Raw genomic sequence first — 23640 nt, 5'->3', positions numbered from 1 at the left:
TTTACCCAAAGTGAAGTTAAATACGTTACATATATAGCTTGTGCAGTGCTCTGTTTTTTCTTGACAGCCTCAACAATTTTTGATTAATCTTACACATTAGTGACAGTTATGAAATACTAAATTTCCAGTCAATCCATGTCCAATTCCTGTAACCAGACACTTTTAAAGTTCATCACTTACGACAGAAAACGCAACTTTAGTGATCATCAAGTGATCATCAGGGATTCAGGATAATTGATCACATCCATTACGGAAGCACAGTAGTGTTTTTAAAAGTAGGACCAGCAGTAGGTAGAAAATGACTGGTACTTTTCCATCACTGGCTGAGTTGAGAATTCAGGGGAGAGCTTTCAGCACCTCGAGGGCCTATTTTATGTTCCTCACATGGAGAAAAGAGGGGTGGGGGTGGGGACGAGAGGAGAGGAGAGGGGAACGAGGCTCAGACTGGCTGACTAATCCCCCTAAGAGCTGTGCATGTCAGACAAAACCATCACCCTGAGCTCTTATCAGCTTTACCCATAAATATAACTGAGTGTGTGAGGGCTGAGTGTGTGTACTTGTGTGTGTGTGTGTGTGTGTGTGTGTGTGTGTTTGCTTGTGTGTGTGCGTGTATGTGTGTGTGTGTGTGTGTGTGTGTGTGTGTGTGTGTGTGTGCTTGTGTGTGTGTGTGTGTGTGTGTGTGTGTGTGTGTACGCGTCTGCATGTGTGTTCATGACTTGTATAGCAGTCATGAGCCATATGCGTGCAGTATGAAAGAATGTGAGTACTGTATGAGTAGTTATCTCCTTGGGCATGGTCATGCTGATGGCATCTATGACCGTGTGTGCATATGTTACAAATGGGTGTATTTGGGTTACTATTGTGTGTGTGTGTGTGTGTGTGTTTGCGTGCATGCATGCGTGGGTGCGTGCGTGTGTGTGTTCTGAGGGAAACAGTACAGTAAGCCACCCACAGGTACCTTGCTTTGGTCCATGAGTAGATGTACCTTTGTTGTAACACAATGTTGACGAGAGAAAGACATGCATAGTCAAAGTAAATGAATAACTTATCACACCCATGGCAGTCAATAAAATATGTCAAATTACACTGAAGGTGACATATTTCAGGTAAGTCTTGATCAAATTCTGCAGCTAATCTGAAATGGCCTTATTAAAACACCCCTCCAACTATTCTTTTGTAAAAAAAAATGAACCTCTGACTAATGATACTGAAATGAGGACTAATCCTCTAAAAGACCGATGACATAACCCATGATAGGGGCTCGTTAGACTTTAATGAGCTCATGAATGAACCATTGCTTCCAAAGCAGGAAGAGAGAACACAGTCTGCACTAGACGGAGCCCTCAATCTTAGCAAAGATTCTCAAACTCTGAATCTGACCCTTAGTGTCGAGGTCTGTCACTGCAGCACACCACTGCCCAGATTTTAGATTCTAGAAACATAGCCCAAGGGTAAAGATTGAAGTTGGCACCTAAGAAAAATTGTCTAAGATTCTTGTTGAGAGAAAGTGGAATAGAACATTATGTCCAATATTCCAATATGTGGTTTAATGTTCTGCATTATGTCCAATATTTCAATATGTGGTTTCATGTTCTGCATTTCTCATTAGTGGGTCACTTTGATACTAAAAGTATGATTCTATGTAATGACTGTATGATATCTGTACTGTCCCTGTGTATATCTGTGTGTGACTTTATTTAGAGATAAGCGGGAATATTATGACTTTGCAGTGTTTTACTGTTCTGCATGGCTGCGTCAGTAGCTATCTGCTCCGGATTGCCAGGTTGCCACTAATCAGGGTCTGATTCAGTGTAGTCCATGTGAGATGGGATGACCAACGCCATCTCTCATCAGCCTGGAAGGATACTTAAACCCTAACTATTTCCTTGTCTAGTTAGAGCAGCTGATGGATCTTTAGGTGAAGTCATGCTGTCTCTCCCTTGATGCGCATCATTGTAAATAAACTCTGTTCCTGATTTTTTATAGTATTGGTCTGACTGGGTGTCTATTAAATCTATGGTATCAAAATTACCATCAGTTTATGGAGGTTCTACCGAGATTGATAAGGATTATATTGATCTATTGAATTAAGGATTGTTCTTTTTACCAAACTTACTGTGTGTGATCCCTCAGCCCGCTGGAAAGACGCGCTCTTGGTAAGTAGTACGTTTTGTTCCTTTAAAGTGCTACAGTCCCTGGCTGGACAACAAGGGAGATTCAGTTGAGCAAGATTACTGTCCACGTTGGGTGATACGCTACAGCAATGCTGGTCGGTCAGCTGTAAGCTATCTAGGCCCTTGACAGAATTGGGCATTTTGCCCCCGAAACAAGGAACATCCGTTTGTGTGCTCACACAAAAACGGTCTAAGTCAACGAATCTCCTGAGAGTTACAGATGATTGAGTACGGGTCTGGGCGAGAGATCACCATCACTGGGTTTGCTAAATTGGACAATCTGTCAAATTTTGAGACCAGTCACTTTACGGTAACCAATCAGGAACATGAGTCAGTTTATGTCTCAACATGTATGTCTATGTATGTTTCTGACCTATGGGTTATGTGTATGTGTTGCTTTGCAATTGTCTGAGTGTCAACCTGTCCCTGCTTTGGCATAGTTTGTTCGGAGCCATACCTGTCAACACTCCCGTTTTTCCCGGGTTTCTCCCGTATTTCAAGGTCATCTCCCAGCACCCTCCCGTTTTGTTATTTCTCCCGGAAAACTCCCGGAATTTGCATGGCCATCAAACTTCATTTTAAAATCATTGATCCATTCAGGTTGCCAGATTGTGTATGAAATACAGCCTACACATACACGATCACTTAGTTTCAATTGCAACCGTTTTGTCATAGGCTAAAACCTGGCAACCCAAAACTCAAATAAGGAAGCGGGGTCGACTGCGCAGCGTCTCGTCGTAAGCAAGCGGGCTAGTTGAATTTCCCCTGGGGATCAATAAAGTATCTATCTATCTATCTATCTATCTATCTATCTATCTATCTATCTATCTATCTATCTAGTTGAATGGCCTACTCCAGAACTAGCTGTGAAATTGTTGGGAATTTAATTGATTAACACATCACATGTGTTATTGAGTGTTGTTGATACAGTACACTGAACTTGTGGCCTCGGAACCAAATCTGACAGCAAGCAGCTTTGGAGTTTTGGAAGTAGACTGCAGGCAGGCAGCTGACGGATACATAACTGGCATGTGTAAGGTAATGGTAAGGTAAAAGCAACGACCGAAATGCAGTGTTGAAACACGTGTATGAAACGTATTAAATATGCAAACACAGATCCGGTATAAATACTGACCCCCCCCCCCCCCCCCCCCCCGAAAAAAAATCTCCCGTTTTTGGAAAGCTAAATGTTGACAGGTATGTTCGGAGCTGCAAAGCTATTTGAATCTAAGAAAACTTCCGCCTCATCTGCGTTGTTAAGGGAAAGTTAACTTACTTGGCAGCTTTGTCTGCCTGTGGCAGCCACACATGGTCAGCAGCATTAGTTGGGCCAAACTAAGATAAAGGTGGGGACGCCTATTCAAAACATCCCAGTGCTGCTAACATTGTGTGTCAGGCAATCAAAAATACCACAAAATAATTAGAAAAAAGAATCCGTCTAAAAGTATAGGCTACATGTTATGTGTTGCAACTAAAGACTGAGTTCGTTTTTTCTTTGTCTTCCCTCCTGTCAGTCGACATGAGGCCTGAGTGAGAGTGTGTGTGTGTTGGCCAGCTGATATGCATGAAGGTCACATATCTGTTACAGACTGTAACTGAGAATACACATAAGAAAGATGCATCTGACTGTTATTTGTATTGAATTGTTCTTTTTTTTTGCTACCTCAATAAGATAATTATTTTGGGTTTTTGCTTGGGATTCAAACTTGTTTGATTTACAGAACTATTCTCAACTAAACTAAAGCCAAGATTTTGTCAAGTGTTTGAAGTCTAATTCCTTCTCTCCTGTTGAGTTGTTCCTTTTCACAAAAGGTAAAGGATATTCTGTGGTCACCATTGAGGGCACTCTTGCTGGTACGGAAAACACTAACACACTTAACCATAAGGTACAGATCTCCTCTGACTTAGCTGTGTGTGCATGAGTGGTTGTTATCTCTGCACTTGAAGGTCAGGGAGCCAGTGTAAAGAGAGAGAGAGTGGAGAAGAGAAAAGACGTTTATTACACTTGAATTATGAAGTTAAAGATATTTTATATCTAAGTTCGACCAATTTGAAGGTGTTGCTTGTCAGAGGAGTCTCAACTTCTCTGTTATAATGATGCTTTGATGTTGATAGCATACCATATTAATTCAGTCAAGAGTGGCAACATGTTTTGTTTTGGTTTGTGTTTGGTCAACATGCTTTAAATATTTTATTTTTGTTTGTTTTACTGTCAATGCTAAAAGAGCCATTGAATTACAATTGTCATTGAATAATTTCTACAGTCCTAAGTGTTTGTTTTATTCCTTTGGAACAAAATGGAGGGGGGTGATCTTTCAGTCCTGGTTCTGGGGATGGGCCTCTGGAAACACCCGTAAGGGAGCTGAACACGCAGCAACGGGTAAACCAGAGACTTACAAGCAGACCAGGGCTGTTAGGTTGCTACAGCCCATCATATCTTTTTTTTCCCTGGTGATTCAGGCCCTAGCCCTAGAATAAGATATACTCAGAGAAGCCTGAGATTCTAATATATGAGAGATCTGCTCACAACAACAAGTGAGGTAACAAACCACCAACATTTGATTAAGTGACTACCCATTGGGAGTAGTCACGCTTGAATTGTATAGCCACTGAAGTATATAAGCACTCTTAGAATGTAAAGCTTTTTGTTTCAACCAGCTGTGTTGTACTTTCCTCACTCTTTGCAAAGATTCAATATAATTGGCTGATTTTGATCACTGGCTCCTGTCTCATGTTCTTGATTCCGAATTGATTTACCTAACAGAATTGCGAGAGGTCCCGGGATCCCAACATCTGGGGTCAGAACCAGCTTCCTGAAAAAAAACGTACACGGTGAGGTCTAGGACCTTGGATTTGGAATCCTGAAATCCCTTGGTTGTCTGAGACAGCAAGGCGAGAGGGCTGATCTTCTGATCCCCGGTGACGGGATCCTACTGAAAGGGAATTCTCCTAAGACGTCGGAGCGAGAACCAGTGATCAAGCAAAAAGGCGAACGTTCGGTGAGTAAAATAAAATAAAAATAAAAAAATCTCCTCCGGAGGGAGTCAAGGCTATTTTGTAGTAGTAGTCTTTGGATGAAAAGAAAACCAGAGTGAGCTGGCTCAGGGTTGACTCATCCTAAATAGAAAAACTACTAGGAGGGCTATTTGGTAGAAGTAGTCCTATGATGAAAAGAAACCCAAAGCGAAGAGGCTCAGGGGTGATTCATCCTAAATAGAAAAACCTAGGTTTATGAGGTCCTCTTGATATTTATAAGGACCTCTACGTAGTGCTCATTGGTGAGGGAAATAACAGTTTTTCATGTTATTTGCGATGAACTTAAGTGTATATTTATTATTTACAAGGTTAGCCTCAAATTACATTGATTGAATCAATGACTAAAATGTCATAGGGTCGCAACCTCCTACATCATCCTCCAGCGTTTTATATACATTTTGATATCTGATATCTCCGCCTAGGAATATCTGTTGTTTTAACTAAATTTAGTGAAGCTTTGCAGGGAAAATGAAATGCTGTGTGCTGTGCTATAAAGAGTGTTGGATGCCTGGACCAAAGCATCAAGGCCATCCTTACTCTCCCCAATCCACTACAAGTCACAGGAGCAAATATGCGAGATGATGGGTATGTTAATTATATCAGATTTCATATTCCAGTTTTGGTTTACATTTTCCAGTTATAAATTTAATGAAGGCCCCATAGAAAGTATGACCATTTTGCTTAAATACAGGCTAATTGTTTCTCCAAGCTTCCTGCTCCCCATGCTAATAGAACCTGACCCAAGTTATCCTGTTCCACGTGTAGGCCGTAAACACTGGAAGCCATGCGGACGCTAAGTTCCTGCTTCAAGGTAGACACAGATGTGTTTTGACTGTTGATTGGCTAGATGTGTAGGCCTTGAGCCCTGCCAGGTCCTGCTTTGAGTGAGGCCACCATACACTATGGTGAGCAACTGGCTGAATGGGCGACAGTGGAAGACATACAGGTTCTGAGGGCAGAGAAGGTTCTGGATAAAAGGGGGGAGAGGGGCACAAGTGGCAGAACTTTTAGCTTGGACGTATGTATTAAGCATTGCTCCACAATCTCGTGCTTCTGGCAGTGACAACACTGACAAGAGTTGAAGCATATCAGTTAAATTCATACTTGGAGGCCAGTTTAGCAAAGTTGTAATCTTACGAACAGCAGTGAATTTATTAAATAAGAAAAACAGACAACCTTGGGTCATTCTATTGTGTCTCATGCCTTCTTGGACTGAAACTATTATTCACAAGGGCAACAACCTCATGAACATCACATCTTTCTCACTCTCCCCACTTCTGGAACGTCTCCACCAGTATATGAAGCACCGTATAGTCCATCTGACACTGTTGTATTGAGCAGCATCTGAGTGGCCACAATAACCTCAGCATTGGTCAGCTCTCCCACCAGCATCACTTCTCACACTGCAGCCTATTACATCATCTCTGCTCCATCACTCTGCCTCCACTCTGGGGCTTTCCCTGCTGATGGGATGGGATGGGAACAGGTGTTTGCTCTTACCTGATGTGCCAGGATATAGATGTTGTGTCCGACGTCTTTGGACCTGATCCCGTCTCCGCTCAGCTCCTCCTCATCATCACTGTCCACCCCCTGCTGATAGGCCTCCTTCATCACGTCCACCTGGGCAGCAGAGCAGAGCAGAGCGCAGCGCACCGCTTCACATTACTCAGCTCCCACTTCACCCACACAAACGCCCACCACAAACCCCCCATGATGCCCCACTTATTGCAGCATGGCCTCACTGACTGCCCTAACCCCTAACATATACTCTACATGGAGCTATTTTGGCCACCGCCTGCACCTGATTTGTTCTAGCTGGTCCGCTGGATCAGTGCGGCACTCTTACCAGCTCGTTGGGTCTCATCTTGTCCAGGATCTCCTGAGCGTTCTCGCTGTCATGGCGACTCTCCATGATGGCCAGGAGCAGTTTGGACGCGTTGTTCTGTGCAGGGTGACAAGAGAGGGCACAGGGTCAGAGGTTCCACTGACGAGCATACTCAAAGAAATTATGAAATACTGAAATCTGTGTGTGTGTGTGTGTGTGTGTGTGTGTGTGTGTGTGTGTGTGAATGGCATGCAGCGCTACCTTCAGCTGCAGCACCAGGTCCAGCCTGTGCTTGCCCAGGGGGTTGATGGGATTGACGATAAGTGCAATGATTATGTCAATGCCGTTGGACTCATGCTTGGCTATGCAGGTCTTGAGGAAGGAAAACAGAGAGCAACTGTGACACTCTCAACACACATAAACGTAAAAACACACTGTCCCTCTCTCTTTCATACAAAAAAACACACACGCACACACACACACACACACACACACACACACACACACACAAACACACAATATAGTCCTATAACATAACTTATAAGTCAATTAGCATAATATTTTTCAAATAACTATCTGCACTAGACTCACAAAACACCCTTCCCTGCCCATGCTTAGTGTGTGTGTGTCCTTGAAAGTGTTGAGGGGCTAGTGTGAAGAAACTGGGACAGTGCACTAGGGCAGCGGTGAACAGACAGCCACGGAGTCCCAGTGCACCCAGGCATCCTCTTTACACATCCTCTAAAAAAGGCCCGTTTCCTGGATTTATGCCGCCGTCAGACACACACAAGTGACCTGAGGAGAGCAGTCCGCTTTCATTTACGGATGAAAATGGGCAACATCTCCACCTCTGCATAAACTGCTCTCTCTATTAGTTAGCCAGGTCGGCCATTAATCAGAAGGGCTCTCTGGATCTTCCTCTTCATCTGCCCCCTCTCTGGTCTGACTTCTGATGCATGCTGGGAGGAGCTCTAATCACCCATTAGAGTACCTTACATCAGCACAGCGACATGGCTTTGAGGAAATAGCACACTTGTCTGAGGTCTGCAGTGTGACTGGAGGCCTCATCAGCACAGCACTGTTTGGTGTAGGGGGTGCCTGGTCTGACTGTGTTTGGGTTGATGACCCCTTTTCTGTAATAGTGTTTGTTGAGAGCGTAACTCTGAGAAGAGGACTGGTGTTTTGGCGGGTAGGTGGATAAGGGGGTTTTAGTGAGAGCGGAGGAGTGGACCCTGCACCTGGTTCTCGTGGCAGGGCCCTTGGCAGTACTCGGTGATGGTCTCTAGCGTCTGGATGACCAGGTCCACGTTCCTCTGGTTGATGTAGAGGCCCAGCAGGCCCAGGCCGCCCGTGGTGCTGCCGCAGATGCAGTCTAGGAACTGCAGTGTCTCGCACACCAGGTTGTAGTTGGTCTTGTTGTTTTGGTTGCGCAGGAAGTTCTGTGGGTCATTAAGGAACACAAGAGAAAGCCACTCGCATCAGTAGAACATTGGACTATTTCTACTCTACCATGACCGTCATCGCAGTCATCCTGACAAGACAAGATTCTTCAGTTTAAATACTGACATGAAATTATATGAGACACTTCTCTTATTTAAATACATCCTGTCCATCCAACTGTTTGCATAACATGATCATTTAAACATGAATTGGCTCAGGCCATACAACTGAATGACCACAAGCAGTACAGCACAGGGATGTGCCAGTGGAGGTGCTGACCTGCAGGTTCCTGTTGTGGTTCTCACAGAGCAGCTGGAGGAAGCGCAGAATGGGCTTCATGATGGTGATGGGCGCGCTCATCTGAGTCTCCTCTATCTCCTCCTCCAGGTCCGAGGCGTCCCCGCTCGAGCCCACCATCTCCAGCTCCGAGTCCAGCTCCTTACGGATGGTGCTGTAGGCCTTGGAGGTGGCCGAGGAGGCCTCTTTGAGCTGCCCCCGCATGTCCTCCTTCAGATGGAGAGAGTCGCTCCCTGTGGGGGTAGGGTGGGGAGTATGTGAGTGTGTGAGCGAGAGCAAAGAGAGAGAGAGAGAGAGAGAGAGAGAGAGAGATAGCGAGAGAGATGAGAGAGAGAGAAAGAAATGAGAAAAAAAGAACGGAGGAAGATAAGAGAGAAAATTTAAGAGACAAAACTTTTTTTCTTTCCTAGATTGAGAATAATTGTTGCTATGAACTATACTTTCTGAATCATGGACTAAAGTAGTGGCAGATATATTCTATTCTCAGTTAAGTGTTGGGGAGAAGAAACCAAGAACAGGGCAGAACCAAGAGTGCTAAACAGCACACGGACAATAAGAGTGCAACAAACATCCAGAATCAGATAGCAAGATCAAAGATAAGCAATCCAATAGAAGTAACTAAGCCATTAAACGTATAAGAATGCAGCTTTATGCAGTGGAAACTGACTATTTGGACTAAGGCTGCTGGTGGTCTTTGTTTGGCAATCATCTAAGTATTTCAACGTAACTAATTTTGAGATCTTGAAGTTGTAACCGCCACTGATTCTATGAAACTGAAAATCTCAATGAGGGGTTTCCCTACAAATCATGGGGCGTATTTCTATTTCAGTGCGATGAATTATCACAGTTGACAGGTCATATAATAGTAGGCAAATATCATGATTTGGCTGTACAAGCTGTACATACATACAATATTTTTGTGGCACAATTCAAGCAGCAACATTTTCCAGCATATTAGATATGCAGCCATCAGATTCTATCAGCCTTTCCCTCATACGAATCACAGGGAGTGCTTATCCAGATTTCTGAGAATCCTGATTCAGTTTAGGGAGCAATGTTGATTTCCAAGAAAACATTTTCAGATGATTTCCAAGAAAACAGCATTTCAGGTATGTTTGCTGTGTAACAGAAGTATCTCATGCTCAATGAATGTCTATGTGTTGTTTAATGCCTGATAATCCAGTGTAACACTGTAGCTTTTATTTCAGGGCCTTACAGTTCAGAATCAGTTAAGTAGAAGTCACACTAGCCTGACTAACTAATCAGGATCAAGCCCAACCTTTCTTCCTAATCTAGTCCTCCATTTAGTTGTTCTATGGCAATCATAACAAACACATAACAGACCATGGTTAGATGGTACATTCTAATACACACAGTAGGATCTCTTGATCAACTAAAGTTTATCTAGTGATTCTCTCCTGATAATCAAGTGGGGCGCTGTAAGACTTTCATGACCTTACAGTTCAATCAGTTAAATAGAGGTTACACTAGCCTTGACTAATTAATCTGGATTAAGCCCTACTTCAGTCTCCATTTAAAATCTCTCTGGGAAATGTTTTTCCCAGTCTAGTCCTCCATTTTATTGTTGTATGGTAACCATAGCAGTATCTTCCCAGGATGAGATGGCATATTCTGATACACACTGTAGCACATCTCCACAAAACAAGAGCAGACATTGCAATCACTTGCACTGGCCTTGTCTTTATTTTTAAATGGCCACTTCTGGGCCAATCAAGACCTTATACAACCTCGAGTTCAGATATCCCATTAGCTGGGCCCCTAGTGAGAGGCAGAAACACAGACTGGGGAGGTTTTCTTTTCTCCTGCATCAGGCCAGCGCTTCTCGTAAACAAGCACTTGTTGCACAATGGGCCTTTGATGCTGGCCCTCATATGATCTGTGACATGGGACACGTGCAGTGGGCGAGGAGCTGCTGAACCACTGACAAACACAAGCGCGCGCGCGCACACACACACACACAATCTCTCTCACCCACACACACACACACACACACACACACACACACACACACACACACACACACACACACACACACACACACACACACACACACAATCTCTCTCACCCACACACACACACACAGACACACACAATCTCTCACCCACACACACAATCTCTCTCACCCACACACACACACACACACACACACACACACAGCCTCTCTCAAAGCCAACAGATGCACACATACAGTACGTCCCCATCAATTGTACTTCTGTATGCATTACTAGTTAGTGGCGTTAGATTCTAGACACCAGTCAGCCACTCAGAGCCGCCTGTTTCACATCCTCCTCAGGCTTTTTTTAAACGCAAGACTTTTTTTCCCCGTAAGACAGAAATAGACACTTAATTCCCTCAGATTTTTTTGTGTGACTCGGTTCATTTGGATCAGCCTCGCACATGCAGGCCCAGTTCCTACGCATTCCTAGCGAACCGCTGTGTCTTTTCCCACACCCTCGAACCCCACTGAGAGCAAAGGAGCTGGAGGAATGTGAGGAAGGGAGCGGTGGGTGCAGACCCACCGCTCCACAACACAACACAACACCGACCCCGCCCCAGCCCAAGGCCTTAAGCTCAGTCAGGCCAGAGGGAAGAAGAGAGAGAGAGAGAGAGATAGATAGATAGATAGATAGATAGATAAAGAGAGAGAGAGAGAAGCAGGGAGCGGGATGGGTTGCTGCGGCTCACCCTGCTTCTTGTGCCTGATCTCTGAGCCCTCTGCGTCATCGTCCCTCTTCCTGCTGCTCAGCTCGAAGGTGTTGACCGACACGGTGGCGCGGATCTCCTGCTGGGCCAGCCGCATGCGGTCGTAGAACACCTTGAAGAAGCGCTCAGACTTTTTCTGCTTGTACAGCTGGTTGTAGAAGGAATCCTGAGCAGGGGAAAGAAGAAATAAACAAACAAGAAAAATGTGATAACTGATGAATTTCGCAACCTAACAAACAGAATTTCTAACGAGGGAAGAAAGAAATCACCTGATTTGACAAATTAATAAAAGAAATAATTTGACTGTGATGCACACACTTTTACACACTAAGTTTTAGAGTAGAATAGAATAAAATAAATCTTTAATGTCCACCAAGGTCCACCAAATAACCGTACTGCATCAGTGCTGCAATTTATGATTTATTTATATAATTAGTCGAAGTTCACTTCACCATAACTTTTCAAGACGTTTTGGATATGCTCGAAGATGTTTTGGATATGCTTAAAGACATTTTGGATATGCCTGAAGACCCCACCTAGTAATGTGTCTGTCCCACCACTGTACCTGTATCTCTGTGTTGCCTCCTCGGAGTAGTGAGATGCCCAGTAGGACGCTCTCCTGGAACACACGGTCATTCTTGGTGCTGACAATGAGGTCGATGACCAGCTCTGAGGCGCCCACCTTGTCCAGCAGGCACTGGGTGTCCTGTACGTTGAAGCCCGGCCTGTCGTGATCTTGGCCTGGAGAGCCCACTGTGGACATAGGACACCTGCTAGCAATCCTTGCACATCCCTTACCATCCAGTATATGTCAACCTCTCATATGTCATATGTCAACCATTCATTCATTCATTCATTCATTCATTATCATAGCTATTACTGACGTTATGTATCTGCCAGGGCTCAACATTAATGGTTGCCCGGTTGCCCTTGGCTACCAAATTGTTACTAGTGACAACCAGATTTGGTTGGCTTTGGCAACCAAAACCTCATGCCTGATTGCCAAGCTGGCAACCACTTTTAAAAGTTAACGTTGAGCCCTGCTGCACAGAGAAGGGTGGCTATCCTGTCAAAGACCAGTGTTGCAGTCAAGACTATTAAATCAAGACAACTCAACAGGAATCAACAGGAGTCTGAGACTCATACCAACACGACTGAGAGGCGTCTCGAGAATCCCCCCGCTGTTGGAGGTCTACTCTCCTCACTCCTTCAGGTGAGACCCTAACTCCTGTACACATGTCTCTACTCTTCCTGCGCTCCTGAAGGGGTTGATTACATGCCTCAGTTACAGTCAAGGTCTACTGGCATGGAGCGTCACTGCAGGAGAGGGAACATCTCCCACCACCTCCAGCAGGGGGGTCTGGTACCAGAGCAGTACTGTTACAGTCTCAGAGACCACACCGGTCATCACTCTGGGCTTTTTCAGCGCCACCACTGGCATCACTCAGTCACAGGTCCATTTGGACCGCTCCACTCTGCTTTGCCGCGTTCTTAATGGCCCTGGTGAATGCCCAAGACGGCAGAATCGATGTCTCTCTGTCCCAGTCACTGTCTGCATGGCTGACATTTCAACTAATGCAAACACACAGTCTCATTGCCTTGCAGTGATAAATGGACTATTGCATTTAATGAAGCTTGATGAATCAATTTCTATAGAACCATTCTACAGTGCATGAACATTAGAGTGACAAAAATCTAAAGTGACAGAACACTTAGTCCATCAATAGAGTTCGCTGGCCCCACACCGGGCCTTTTTAGCTGTTAAAAGCCATATGTAACAAATAGATGCATTAAGTCAGGGAAATCACTGGGAAGGCAGAACGAAATACACTGCTGCTGCTAGAGGCATTAGTCTCACACATGACTCACATTAACTTATGATGGAGACAAACACCAAGTGCTTACACAAATAAAGTGACTGAGTGTTACATCTGATTGGAGATCAAAGTATTTGCCCTACATTTTTTAGAGTGAACCCTTCCGACATTCCTGTTCAACATGTACTTAGTTGTTTAAGCGCTTCTTATGTGTTATGGTTTGTATAATATTGTTTTATTTTCATTAGGCTGTTGATTAATTTGACATTATTGTTTATTATTGATATTATCCTTAATGTAGTCTTACCATGTCATTGTTTTTATATTATTGATTGAATGGACATTATTGTTTTATTGTTGCTTTTCCCCTCATTTTCATTGCTTATTTTATTAGGCTATTGAATTGATATTGTTGTTTATTATTACTATTCTCCTTATTATATTTGACCAACATTCTAATCTGTTCCCTGTTCAATTTTAAATATTATGTTGTTTTGTATTTGTGTGTCGCTTTGGACAAAGGCGTCTGCCAAATCCATAACCATAACCTGATCTTACTCTCTTTCGATCAGTCTCTCTTCTTTTTCAGTCTCTGTCTCTCTCTCTCTGTCTGTCTCTCTCTCTCTGTCTGTCTCTCTCTGTCTCTCTCTCTCTCTCTCTCTCTCTCTCTCTCTCTCTCTCTCTCTCTCTCTCTCTCTCTCTCTCTCTCTCTCTCTCTCTCTCTCTCTCTCTCTCTCTCTCTCTCTCTCTCTCTCTCTCTCTCTCTCTCTCTCTCTCTCTCTCTCTCTCTCTCTCTCTCTCTCACCTCCAGAGGATGACTTGCTGAAGGCCCCGGATGTGCTGGATGTACCCGGATGTGCCCCGGACATGGAGGGGAGGCGCTGGTTCCCAAAGTAGCGGGTCAGGAGGATCCGCCTCAGCACGGTGCCCTGAGGGAGGAGAGCAGAAGAAGATTTGGGGATGGCCTTTACCCTCTGCCAGCCGACACGGGCTCCACTAACCCAGAAATAGCGAGCCTGAAGGGACCAGCCAGGCTGCAGCACTCAGAGTCTGAGCTTGAAGAGAGACGACGAACAGCCCGAAGCAACAAATTAAAGCAAGCTAGTCTACACCCCCCCCCCCCCATTCTCTTTTCTCTCGGAGCTACTCAAGAAAACACATGGCAGGATTTGTGTCAAACATGGAGGACACAGTTGCAGGGTTTTAGCATAGCGTGGAGTGTAATGAGAGCCAACAGAACTATCTGTGAGTACAGTACTGATCATTCTCACTCTGGGTCAACACAGCAGTTCTGAGCTCCAGTGTGAGAGGATCAATATGTTTGTAAGGACCAAGAATGGACTTGAATCTATAACATAAACAAGGGAGGCAGGCATTCTAGCAAGCAGGCTAAAAAACAATGGGTGCTTTCCCTGTTAACGGCAGTAGTTAGCTGGTTTCTTAAGTTTGGCAGTCAACACACTCACACTCACACACACACACACACACACACTCACACACACTTAAAGCAGCATGTCATTTTGTTTGAAACCAGTAAGATAAAAAAATACCCCAAAACAACACTGGCAACAGCCCAGTTCACACTGATAAAAGTTTACGAACTGGCACCTTTTGCAGTCATAACTAATGATGTAGGAAAAGTATCACAGCATTCATTTCACATTTTCATGGGTGTTCCATCCTGGACCACGGAGTCACAAAGTGCACAAGTCAGCCAGCAGTGAGAATGACAGGCATGCACATCTGTCCTCCTCAAGACCATCCACAATCATTATCCATTTAAAGATGATACCCAACATACATGTACCAGTAAAGAAAACCCTAGTGTTGTATTGACACTAAAATTATTATTGTATTGAAATTGACATTGTGCTTCTATAAGTCAGGGAAGTGACACTGCTGGCCTTCATTGCATCATTTGCAGACAAAAGTATAACACCCTTACTACTTGTACTCATACATGAACACGCACGCACGCACGCACGCACGCACGCACGCACGCACGCACGCACGCACGCACACACGCACACACACACACACGCACACCTACACAAACACACACAATCTCTTCTGCAGCCTTATAAAAAGTGATAACGTAATAACTGCATCCAGTGCAGTGGGTTTCTCTGCAGAGCCCAAAAGCTGTGGCAGAGAGTGGCTGTCTTTTTTTAAAGTGTGTCAGTTGATAAGTATATTCACATGGGGGAGTTTTTACATAAGCGGCATAAACTGGTTTAATTGCTCCAATTATTCGGAGAGAACAGCAAAGCCTTTAGGAGGAGGGAAGGAAAGAATCAAAGCTGGAGGTAGGAACCAGACGGCTGCCATCAAAACAGCTCCCCCTCAGAGAGCACAAACGTGTGTGTGTGTGTGTGTGTGTGTGTGTGTGTGTGTGTGTGTGTGTGTGTGCGTGCGTGAGTAAGAGAGGGAGAGTGAGTTACATAACACCTGGAGATCACGAGGGAAGACAGGCAGAGGGAGAGGGAACAGGGTAGCACAGATACAAAGACACACACACACACACACACACACACACACTGTAGTTTGGGGCTCAGGGGAGAGTTGCAGTATGTAGTCTTGAGATGCACTGAAGTTAACAGGTTTCTCTCACCCCCTCCTGATTGCATAATGTGCGGCTGGCTGCTGAAACATAAAGCACGTCCAGCCAGCAGCCTCCCTCCTCCTCCTACTCTCCCTCTCTTTTTCTCTCTCTGCCCTTTCTCTCCCACTCTCCGTCTCTCGTTTACTCTCCATAGTTCTCTCCATCACTTCTTTCCGCTGCTCTCACTCCCTCACTCTTCCTTCCTTCCTTCCTTCCTCTCTCTTGCTCTCTCTCTCTCTCGCCAAGTGTTCTCATCTTCACTCCAACTTTAGTGCACCCCCCCCCTCTTTCTCTCCCATGCATGTGTGTATCTGTGAATCCATGTGTGTGTGTGTGTGTGTGTGTGTGTGTGTGTGTGTGTGTGTGTGTGTGTGTGTGTATATATATCCATGTGTCCATATGTGAGTGCCTCTGTGTCTGTGTCTGTATGTGTGTGTGTGTTTGTGTGTCCGTGTGTGTGTGGCGTGGGCCCCCTCCTCAGTGTGCTGTTGTGTAAGTGCCTGTAGAGGGATGCAGCCCCCTCACTGTCCCCTCAGACCAGCGGCGGGCGGGGAGGATTGTCTGCTCGTTGCTATGGCAACTGCCATGGTGGACGGAGACTAAGGCGAGACAGGCGCTCGACCTTCTCCTGTGTGGGCATGACAGCACACACACACACACACACACACTCTTCTCCTGTGTGGGCATGACAGCACACACACACACACACACACACACACACTCTTCTCCTGTGTGGGCATGACCGCACACGACCGCACACACACACTCACACACACACACTCTTCCTTTTCCACACTCTCACACTCTTTCTTTAGGACCCTATTATATGTCTTCATATGCACTTCATAGGCTTCATATCACCCGATCTCAGCAGTACACACACCCACAACACAACACAACACAACACAACAACACAGTCTCCATGGAAAACCGCAAAAGCACATGAGCCTGGCAAGCCTGACACAAACTGAGGGGAAAAACAAACTGCTAAAGCAGCTTGCTCAACTACAACACTGAAACAAAAACAGCCTCTATCTCTCTTGCACTGTCTCTCTCTCTCCCTCCCTTTCTCTCTCCCTCCCTCCCTCCCTTCCTTCCTTCTCTCTCTCTCTCTCTCTCTCTCTCTCTGAGGAGCACGTGCAGCTGATGTTCCCGCTTTCTCAGTAAACACTTCATCAGCAGTCAGTGCAGACGCCTGTCTGCCTGCAGTGTCTGGCTGTGCCCAGAGGCCCAGACTCTCTCTCTTTCTCTCTCTGACACACACACACACCAAAACACACACACACACACAGCAGGTGAGTCGTCAGCCAATTAACTCCCATCTCAGACCTAACACTCCTCCATCACTCCCATCCAATCATCTAGTGCGCACACACACGCACACACACACAGTAGGCACGCACAGAACAACAATATGAAAGTATTGGATTTCTCAAATCTTTTTACAAAAAGTTTTTTTGACAAGTGTCTCCAGGCTACTCAAGACTGCTGATTGAGTTGACTACCAAAAGTGTTGACTTCCCCCTTATTTAACAACAGAGCACAACAACAGAACACACACACAAAACCCAAACACAGATACACGCATCCAGACACGTGTGCACACAAAGCCTCTGGGACGGACACACACACACACACACACACACACACACACACAGACTCAGTCAGTCAAGTCAGTCAAATCAGTCTAGGGGGCTGTTTCTCTGGCAGCTCTCAGTCCCTGTCTCTCTAGGCTGCCAAGTCACAGTCTGCCACACACACTTCTGCAATGCATTTCAGGAATGGTAAAGAAAGACAGTGAGAGAGAGAGAGATTGAGACAGAGAGACAGAGAGACAGAGAGAGAGAGAGAGAGAGAGAGAGACAGAGAGAGAGAGAGAAAGAAAGAGAGAAAGAAAGAGAGAGAGAGGTGGCATTGGCAGCCTGACTCATCTGTCTGGTGCAGTGCAAAAAAAAGAGAAAAAAATATCCACTCAGGTGATGTAAGGACGGAGAGGTAGAGAGAAAGAGAGAGAGACAGAGAGAGAGAGAGAGAAAGAGGGAAAGAGAGAATGAGAGAACAGGGAGGAAGATGCGGGAGGCAGGCAGCCCACTAGCACAGACAGGCAGGCAGGCAGTGGCCCCTGTTTAAAATGTGCACAGGCACGACACACTGCGGCTGGGCTGTCCGAGACTCCATCGCGGACACGCACCACCACCACCATCCCGCCCAAACAGCACCTACACCCCCAACACTGAGCCCCGAGGCCCCCTCTGCTCCGTCTGGCCGCGCTGCCTGGACACCCCAGCCGCACTCTGTCTGGGAGCCTGGAGGGGAACAACACTCTTGCCCTGAGGACCCAGGTCACATGTCAGACCATTGCAGACCCACCCCCCCCCCCCCCCCCCAAAAAAAAAAACCCCTCCCAGTTCCAACTTTCACTTATGTCTAACTTTTTTGGAGAAGAAAAAAACATGGAGTACAGTATCAGCAGTCAGAAATCCACACAATGAGCTATTTAGCTACTGTGCAAGACGTTCTCCAAACAGAGGCCAGTACAGATCAGTTCTGTATTAGAAGAACTAGAGCAGACAAAGACCTGAGACACACAACCCCTTTGAGGTGCGTGTCAAGTTTAATTATATGGCTCCTCAGAAAGCTGCAGAATGTTCCACTGACTTTGAATGGGCCCAATATTCCGACGTCAGACATATGATAGCAGTCTAAAATGAATGACCACTGCTAAGGACAACCAGTTCTGTGCTTCTGATTAACGTTCCGCAACATCCGTTCACTTACAGTATCACACTGAAACTTCATTAAAAATCAGCAGGTAATATGTTGCTTTCAAGTTCTATCTGTGTGACAGACTATTTCACAAAAATAATTGTAAAAGACATATTATGTGAAGTTACTTTTCTCGTTTTGTCATGTAGCCGTATACCAAGCAGGATGTCGTCTTGTCCACCGGTCTCTCCATCACCGGCCCCTTAGGGGTGAAGCAAGACCAGCAATTCTCTTCGGCCTACATGTCAGGACTTATTTTCTGATATTGGCCGATGGACAATACACTATCCCCTACATAGCACACGTGTGGAGCGTAATAAAACCACATGGATGTAAGAAGTGTTGTAGAATACATTTACATGATCATCATGCATGTAGCGGTCTCTCACCCATGACCACTACCTAACTGGTCATAAGCACGGACACGACCACACGCTTCAGAGTGATCATCAGCTGCTCAAGAAGGTCTGCTGTGGTCACTTAAAATAGCCGGTGGCAAACAAGCTCCACTTGGAACAGGCCTTGTGAGGAGAGGCAGCGTTTCTCTCGCAGTGTGCCCATGGTGAACAAAGTGAACCTCACTGCAGTGATGAGCGAATAGACCAGAATCCTTAGAGCACACAGGTTCACATTACATTACATTACATTACATTTAGCAGACACTTCTTGACCGAAGTGACTTACATATGTCAGCTATATTACAAGGGATCACATTTTCCCCGGAGCAACTTGGGGTTAAGTGCCTTGCTCAAGGGCACAACGGTGGAAGCCGGGAATTGAACCGACACTTTCAGGCTACTGCACGCTAGCCCAGCTCCTTAACCACTACACTACCACCGCCCCTCACGTTCACGGTTGAGCTTCACGGTAAACATAGCAGAGTCAAATTTCCATTCAGCGGTAGCAGGTTCTGATGTTTGTTAGATGTTTTAAGATGTGTGTGCTTTTGCCCTCAGGCTATGACGGTTTACAAAAGAGACAGAGAGGGCGGGGGTGTGTGATGGGGGATCGATTCCTCCGGTGACCTCATCTTGGCGTGTGAGCACAAGTGCCATTGCGACGCGAAGCGCCACAAGTTCCATGCTGACGGGTGCAGCTTATGTAACAGTCAGCGCTCGCACGATCAGTGCCCACTTCCTGCCTCAGTCATGGCTCTGTGCTACTGTCTGCTGCTCCATTCTCTCACTGTCCCCCCCTCTACGGTCATGTCCTCTCCCTCAGTCTTCTATGGTCTCATTGTCCGTCTCCTGAATGCTTCTTCTGGTCCAAACTCGATACTCGAGGTTTCTCACCTTCACGCACGGCTTCCTTCACTCTGACTAAACTCTGGTCGGTTTCATTTGTACAGCCCAGAGCCGTTAACGGTAAATGTCATTTCAGGTAACTCTAGTGAATGTTAGGTGTCACATCCATGACAGCAAGCCTATGGCAACAGAAGAAAAGTGAAACAGAGTCTACACCCTCAGGAATCTCTGCCTCCCACACACCAGACAGAAGATGGTGGAAATAAGAAAATGAGGATACTGTAACTTCTGCCTTGATCTGAAACGGTTTGCTGCCCTTTCAATTGAAAGAACGTCTAGACCGTGTGACAGAAGTTACAATGGTTGTCCACCAATCTTCAATCACGTGTCAGATTATCACCAGCTAAATAACCTAAAAAAGTATGTTTCACAGTACACGAGGGCCTATGTGCGCTGATATCTGGAACGTTCCACAGTATGAGTATGTTTCACAGTACACGAGGGCCTATGTGCTCTGATATCTGGAACGTTCCACAGTATGAGTATGTTTCACAGTACACGAGGGCCTATGTGCTCTGATATCTGGAACGTTCCACAGTATGAGTATGTTTCACAGTACATGAGGGCCTTATGAGCGCTGCGGTCAGCCTGCCATCAGCCTCCACAGCCTCTGGGGAAGCCATGTCAGTGGCTGTGTTCATAACAGGTTGCTCCACGAGCCCCATCAGCACCACCTCAGCCACCTCAGTAACAACAGCTGCTTTTTTGTTCTCAACACAGCAAATGTGTCTTACGGACAAAAATAATCCAAGGGCTTTGAGATGTCCAAGTCCGAGTGCAAGCAAATATACAGGATGTCTTGTACACAACGACTCCCACTCAGTCTTGCTCTCCTTTTGTTCTCTGAGAGCAGTGGTAGTCCTTCAAGCCTGCTTGGTCCAGCAGCCGTGTAGAACACACATGGCCAAGAGTGAGGGGGGAGATGGAGCGTGGAGTGGGAGTGTGTGTGAAAGCAGGCCTGTGGTGCTGGAGAGGGGTGCATAACACCCTGCCTCTCACTGCTCGCCATTCTCTCCTCACTTTGCCCATTTACCACAAATAGCTCCTCGCATTGTGCTCCTCACAGACCACCTGCTGCTCTTTGGGATAGTAGTTTTTAATGACAGCGGAGGACACTTCAAGCTGAATCTCATGTGTGTGTCTGTTTCTCACACTCTCTGTCTTTGTGTGTGTGTGTGTGTGTGTGTGTGTGTGTGTGTGTGTGTGTCATCTGTGGAGGACACCAAGATGTACATGGGGTACACCGAAGAGCTTGCAGAAATATGAAACATAGCCTGCACAGAGTGATTCATTTCACAACAACTCCCTTTCCCCAACACGCACCATTCCAATTACCATGTCCATTTTAATCAATCTCTCTACCTCCCTCTCCTTCTTCCCTTATAGCTGTCTCTCTGCATTTCTCCACATGGAGACCATACTCTCTCCATTCCACTCTTATTTCTCCTTTCTCAATCTTGACCGACACAGTCAACAGTCAGTTGACTTTTTCACTGGAGGAAACTTTCTGGAAGGCTCTGTCAGAATTCCGATAAACACCAGCCCAGCCCAGTGGCCTGACTGCAGCTTATTGGCTCCGGCTTGTAAACCTCATCGCCCCCCTCCTCACCCCATGGCCAGGCGAAAAGAGGGGGAAAAAAAAGAAAAGAAAAACAAATTAGCATGTGGCGCGTGAGAGCAATCCCAGGTCCTGTTGATTTTCTGGCAGCATCCATCCAAGACAAACAGCCCTGAACACACAAGCAGGCATTTTGTAGGCTTCCTCCGGGCCCACAGCAATCCCACAGCAAATGCCTGAGCCCACTGCCTGCTGTGTCATGTCGGAAGTGGCACATGTGATTCACTAACCTCGTTATTGCGCTCTGTGTGTGTGTGTGTCTGACTGTGTGCATGTGTCTCTGCACGCTTAGTCTTGTTCTTTTGTTGCTCATGCACAATGCATACACTATAGTACACAAAACTACCATATCATTCACACACAAGCACACACACACACACACACACACACACTGTGGCCAGATGGCAGATTTGCACAGAAAACAGAAACAAAAATATAGCTGCAAGCAGCAATGAGGGGGCCAAGCAGTTAAGCAGGAGTTGGGATTGGATTGGATTGGACTGGACTTGACTGTGTTGTGTTAGATTGGATTGGATTGGACTTCATTGGATTGGACTGGACTGGATTTGAAGGTCACCAAATTAATTGTGCATCCTCAAGATGTACTCCTAAATCCACATACCAAGTTTGGTTTAAATCGGTGAAAGTGTTGATAATTATAGCACCCCTAGTCGTCAAAGCACACCAAATTAAATGTGGGTCCTTAGGATGTGTTCACGAATCAACGTACCAAGTTTGGTGTCGATACGAAAAAGTCTTCCTAATTATAGCGCCCCTAGTGGACAAAGTACGCCAAATGTATTGTGCGTCCTCAGGATCGGGTCCCGAGTCCATATACCAAGTTTGGTTTCGATACGTAAAGGCGTTGCTGAGATATGAGCTAATTTCCTGTATCTCTAGCGCCCCCCTAGTGGACGAAGGTCACCAAATGTATTGTGTGTCCTCAGGATGGGGTCCCAAGTCCATATACCAAGTTTGGTTTCTATATGTGAAAGCATTGCTGAGATATGACACTACTTCCTGTGATTATAGCGGCCACCTAGTGGTCAAAAGACTCAACATTTATTGTGCATCTTCAGGATGGGGTCTCAAGTCCATGTACCAAGTTTGGTTTCAATATGTGTAAGCATTGCTGAGATATGAGCCTACTTCCTGTGATTATAGCGCCACACTGTGGTCAAAATGTACCTGATTTCTTGAGCCTCCTCCTAATTGGGTCCTGAGCACATGTAGTAAGTTTAGTCTTGACACGAGAAAACCTTGCTGAGAGATCACTTCACTTCCTGTTTGGCGGCTTTGACGACAATTTTAATTGGCTGTTATGGGCGAACGGTTTTAGATTTGAAGACAAAAAGGGATAACTTTTTTGAGGATTGGTCTGAAGATCATCTGCACCAAGTTTAGTGAAAATCGGACAAACTTTGTGACCTGTGAAAACTTTTAGGTGTTTTTGATTAAATCCAATATGGTGGCCGAATCAATTACGATGGCATCACAATTTGGCTTGGGTCAGCCTATGGACCTTCAACAGTATTAACATACCCTACTAGTACATTTTAATTCCAAACACAACAGCAGCTACAGGCCAAAACACATTTTTCCTAATTGCAGCGCCCCCTAGAGGTGAAAGGTCACCAAAGTTTTTGAACATCCTCCTGATGGGGTTATGAGTCCCCGTACTAAGTTTGGTTATGATACATGAAATGGTTGCGGAGATATGAGCTCACTTCCTGTTTGGTGGCTTCGCCACAAATTTCGATTGGCTGTTACGGGAGAACGGTTTTAGTTCCGAAGACGAAAAAGGGATACATTTTGTGCTGCTTGGTCTGAATATCATATGTTTCGTGAAAATCGGACAAACTATGTGAGGCGTGAAACTTTTTAAAGGTTTTTGACAAAATCCAAAATGGCGGAAAATCCATCATGGCGGAAATTGACGTCATAGGGTGCATTGAACTCGACTTGGTCCAAGGATTCCAACAGTACTTCATTTGTCAAAATCAGGCCAATCGTTCAGAAGTTACGTGCATGAAAGCA

General features: G+C 45.5%; 1 protein-coding gene across 5 annotated transcripts in view; it reads right to left on the bottom strand.

Annotated features, from left to right (window-relative positions):
- itpr2 (inositol 1,4,5-trisphosphate receptor, type 2) overlaps positions 1 to 23640 on the bottom strand; it is an 86392-nt gene that overhangs the window by 22801 nt on the left and 39951 nt on the right. For all 5 annotated transcript variants that reach the window (XM_042111339.1, XM_042111342.1, XM_042111340.1 and 2 more), the window contains 8 exons: positions 14119 to 14242; positions 12062 to 12249; positions 11479 to 11662; positions 8755 to 9005; positions 8274 to 8474; positions 7297 to 7407; positions 7057 to 7152; positions 6711 to 6830 (listed from right to left, as the gene is read on the bottom strand). In XM_042111339.1, the coding sequence (XP_041967273.1) occupies positions 6711 to 6830; positions 7057 to 7152; positions 7297 to 7407; positions 8274 to 8474; positions 8755 to 9005; positions 11479 to 11662; positions 12062 to 12249; positions 14119 to 14242 (1275 nt within the window). The remainder of the gene's footprint in view (positions 1 to 6710; positions 6831 to 7056; positions 7153 to 7296; positions 7408 to 8273; positions 8475 to 8754; positions 9006 to 11478; positions 11663 to 12061; positions 12250 to 14118; positions 14243 to 23640) is intronic.

Source organism: Alosa sapidissima, chromosome 11 (genome assembly GCF_018492685.1).
Source record: "Alosa sapidissima isolate fAloSap1 chromosome 11, fAloSap1.pri, whole genome shotgun sequence".
NCBI lineage: Eukaryota > Metazoa > Chordata > Actinopteri > Clupeiformes > Clupeidae > Alosa > Alosa sapidissima.
This window is presented reverse-complemented; position numbering and strand designations above follow the sequence as displayed.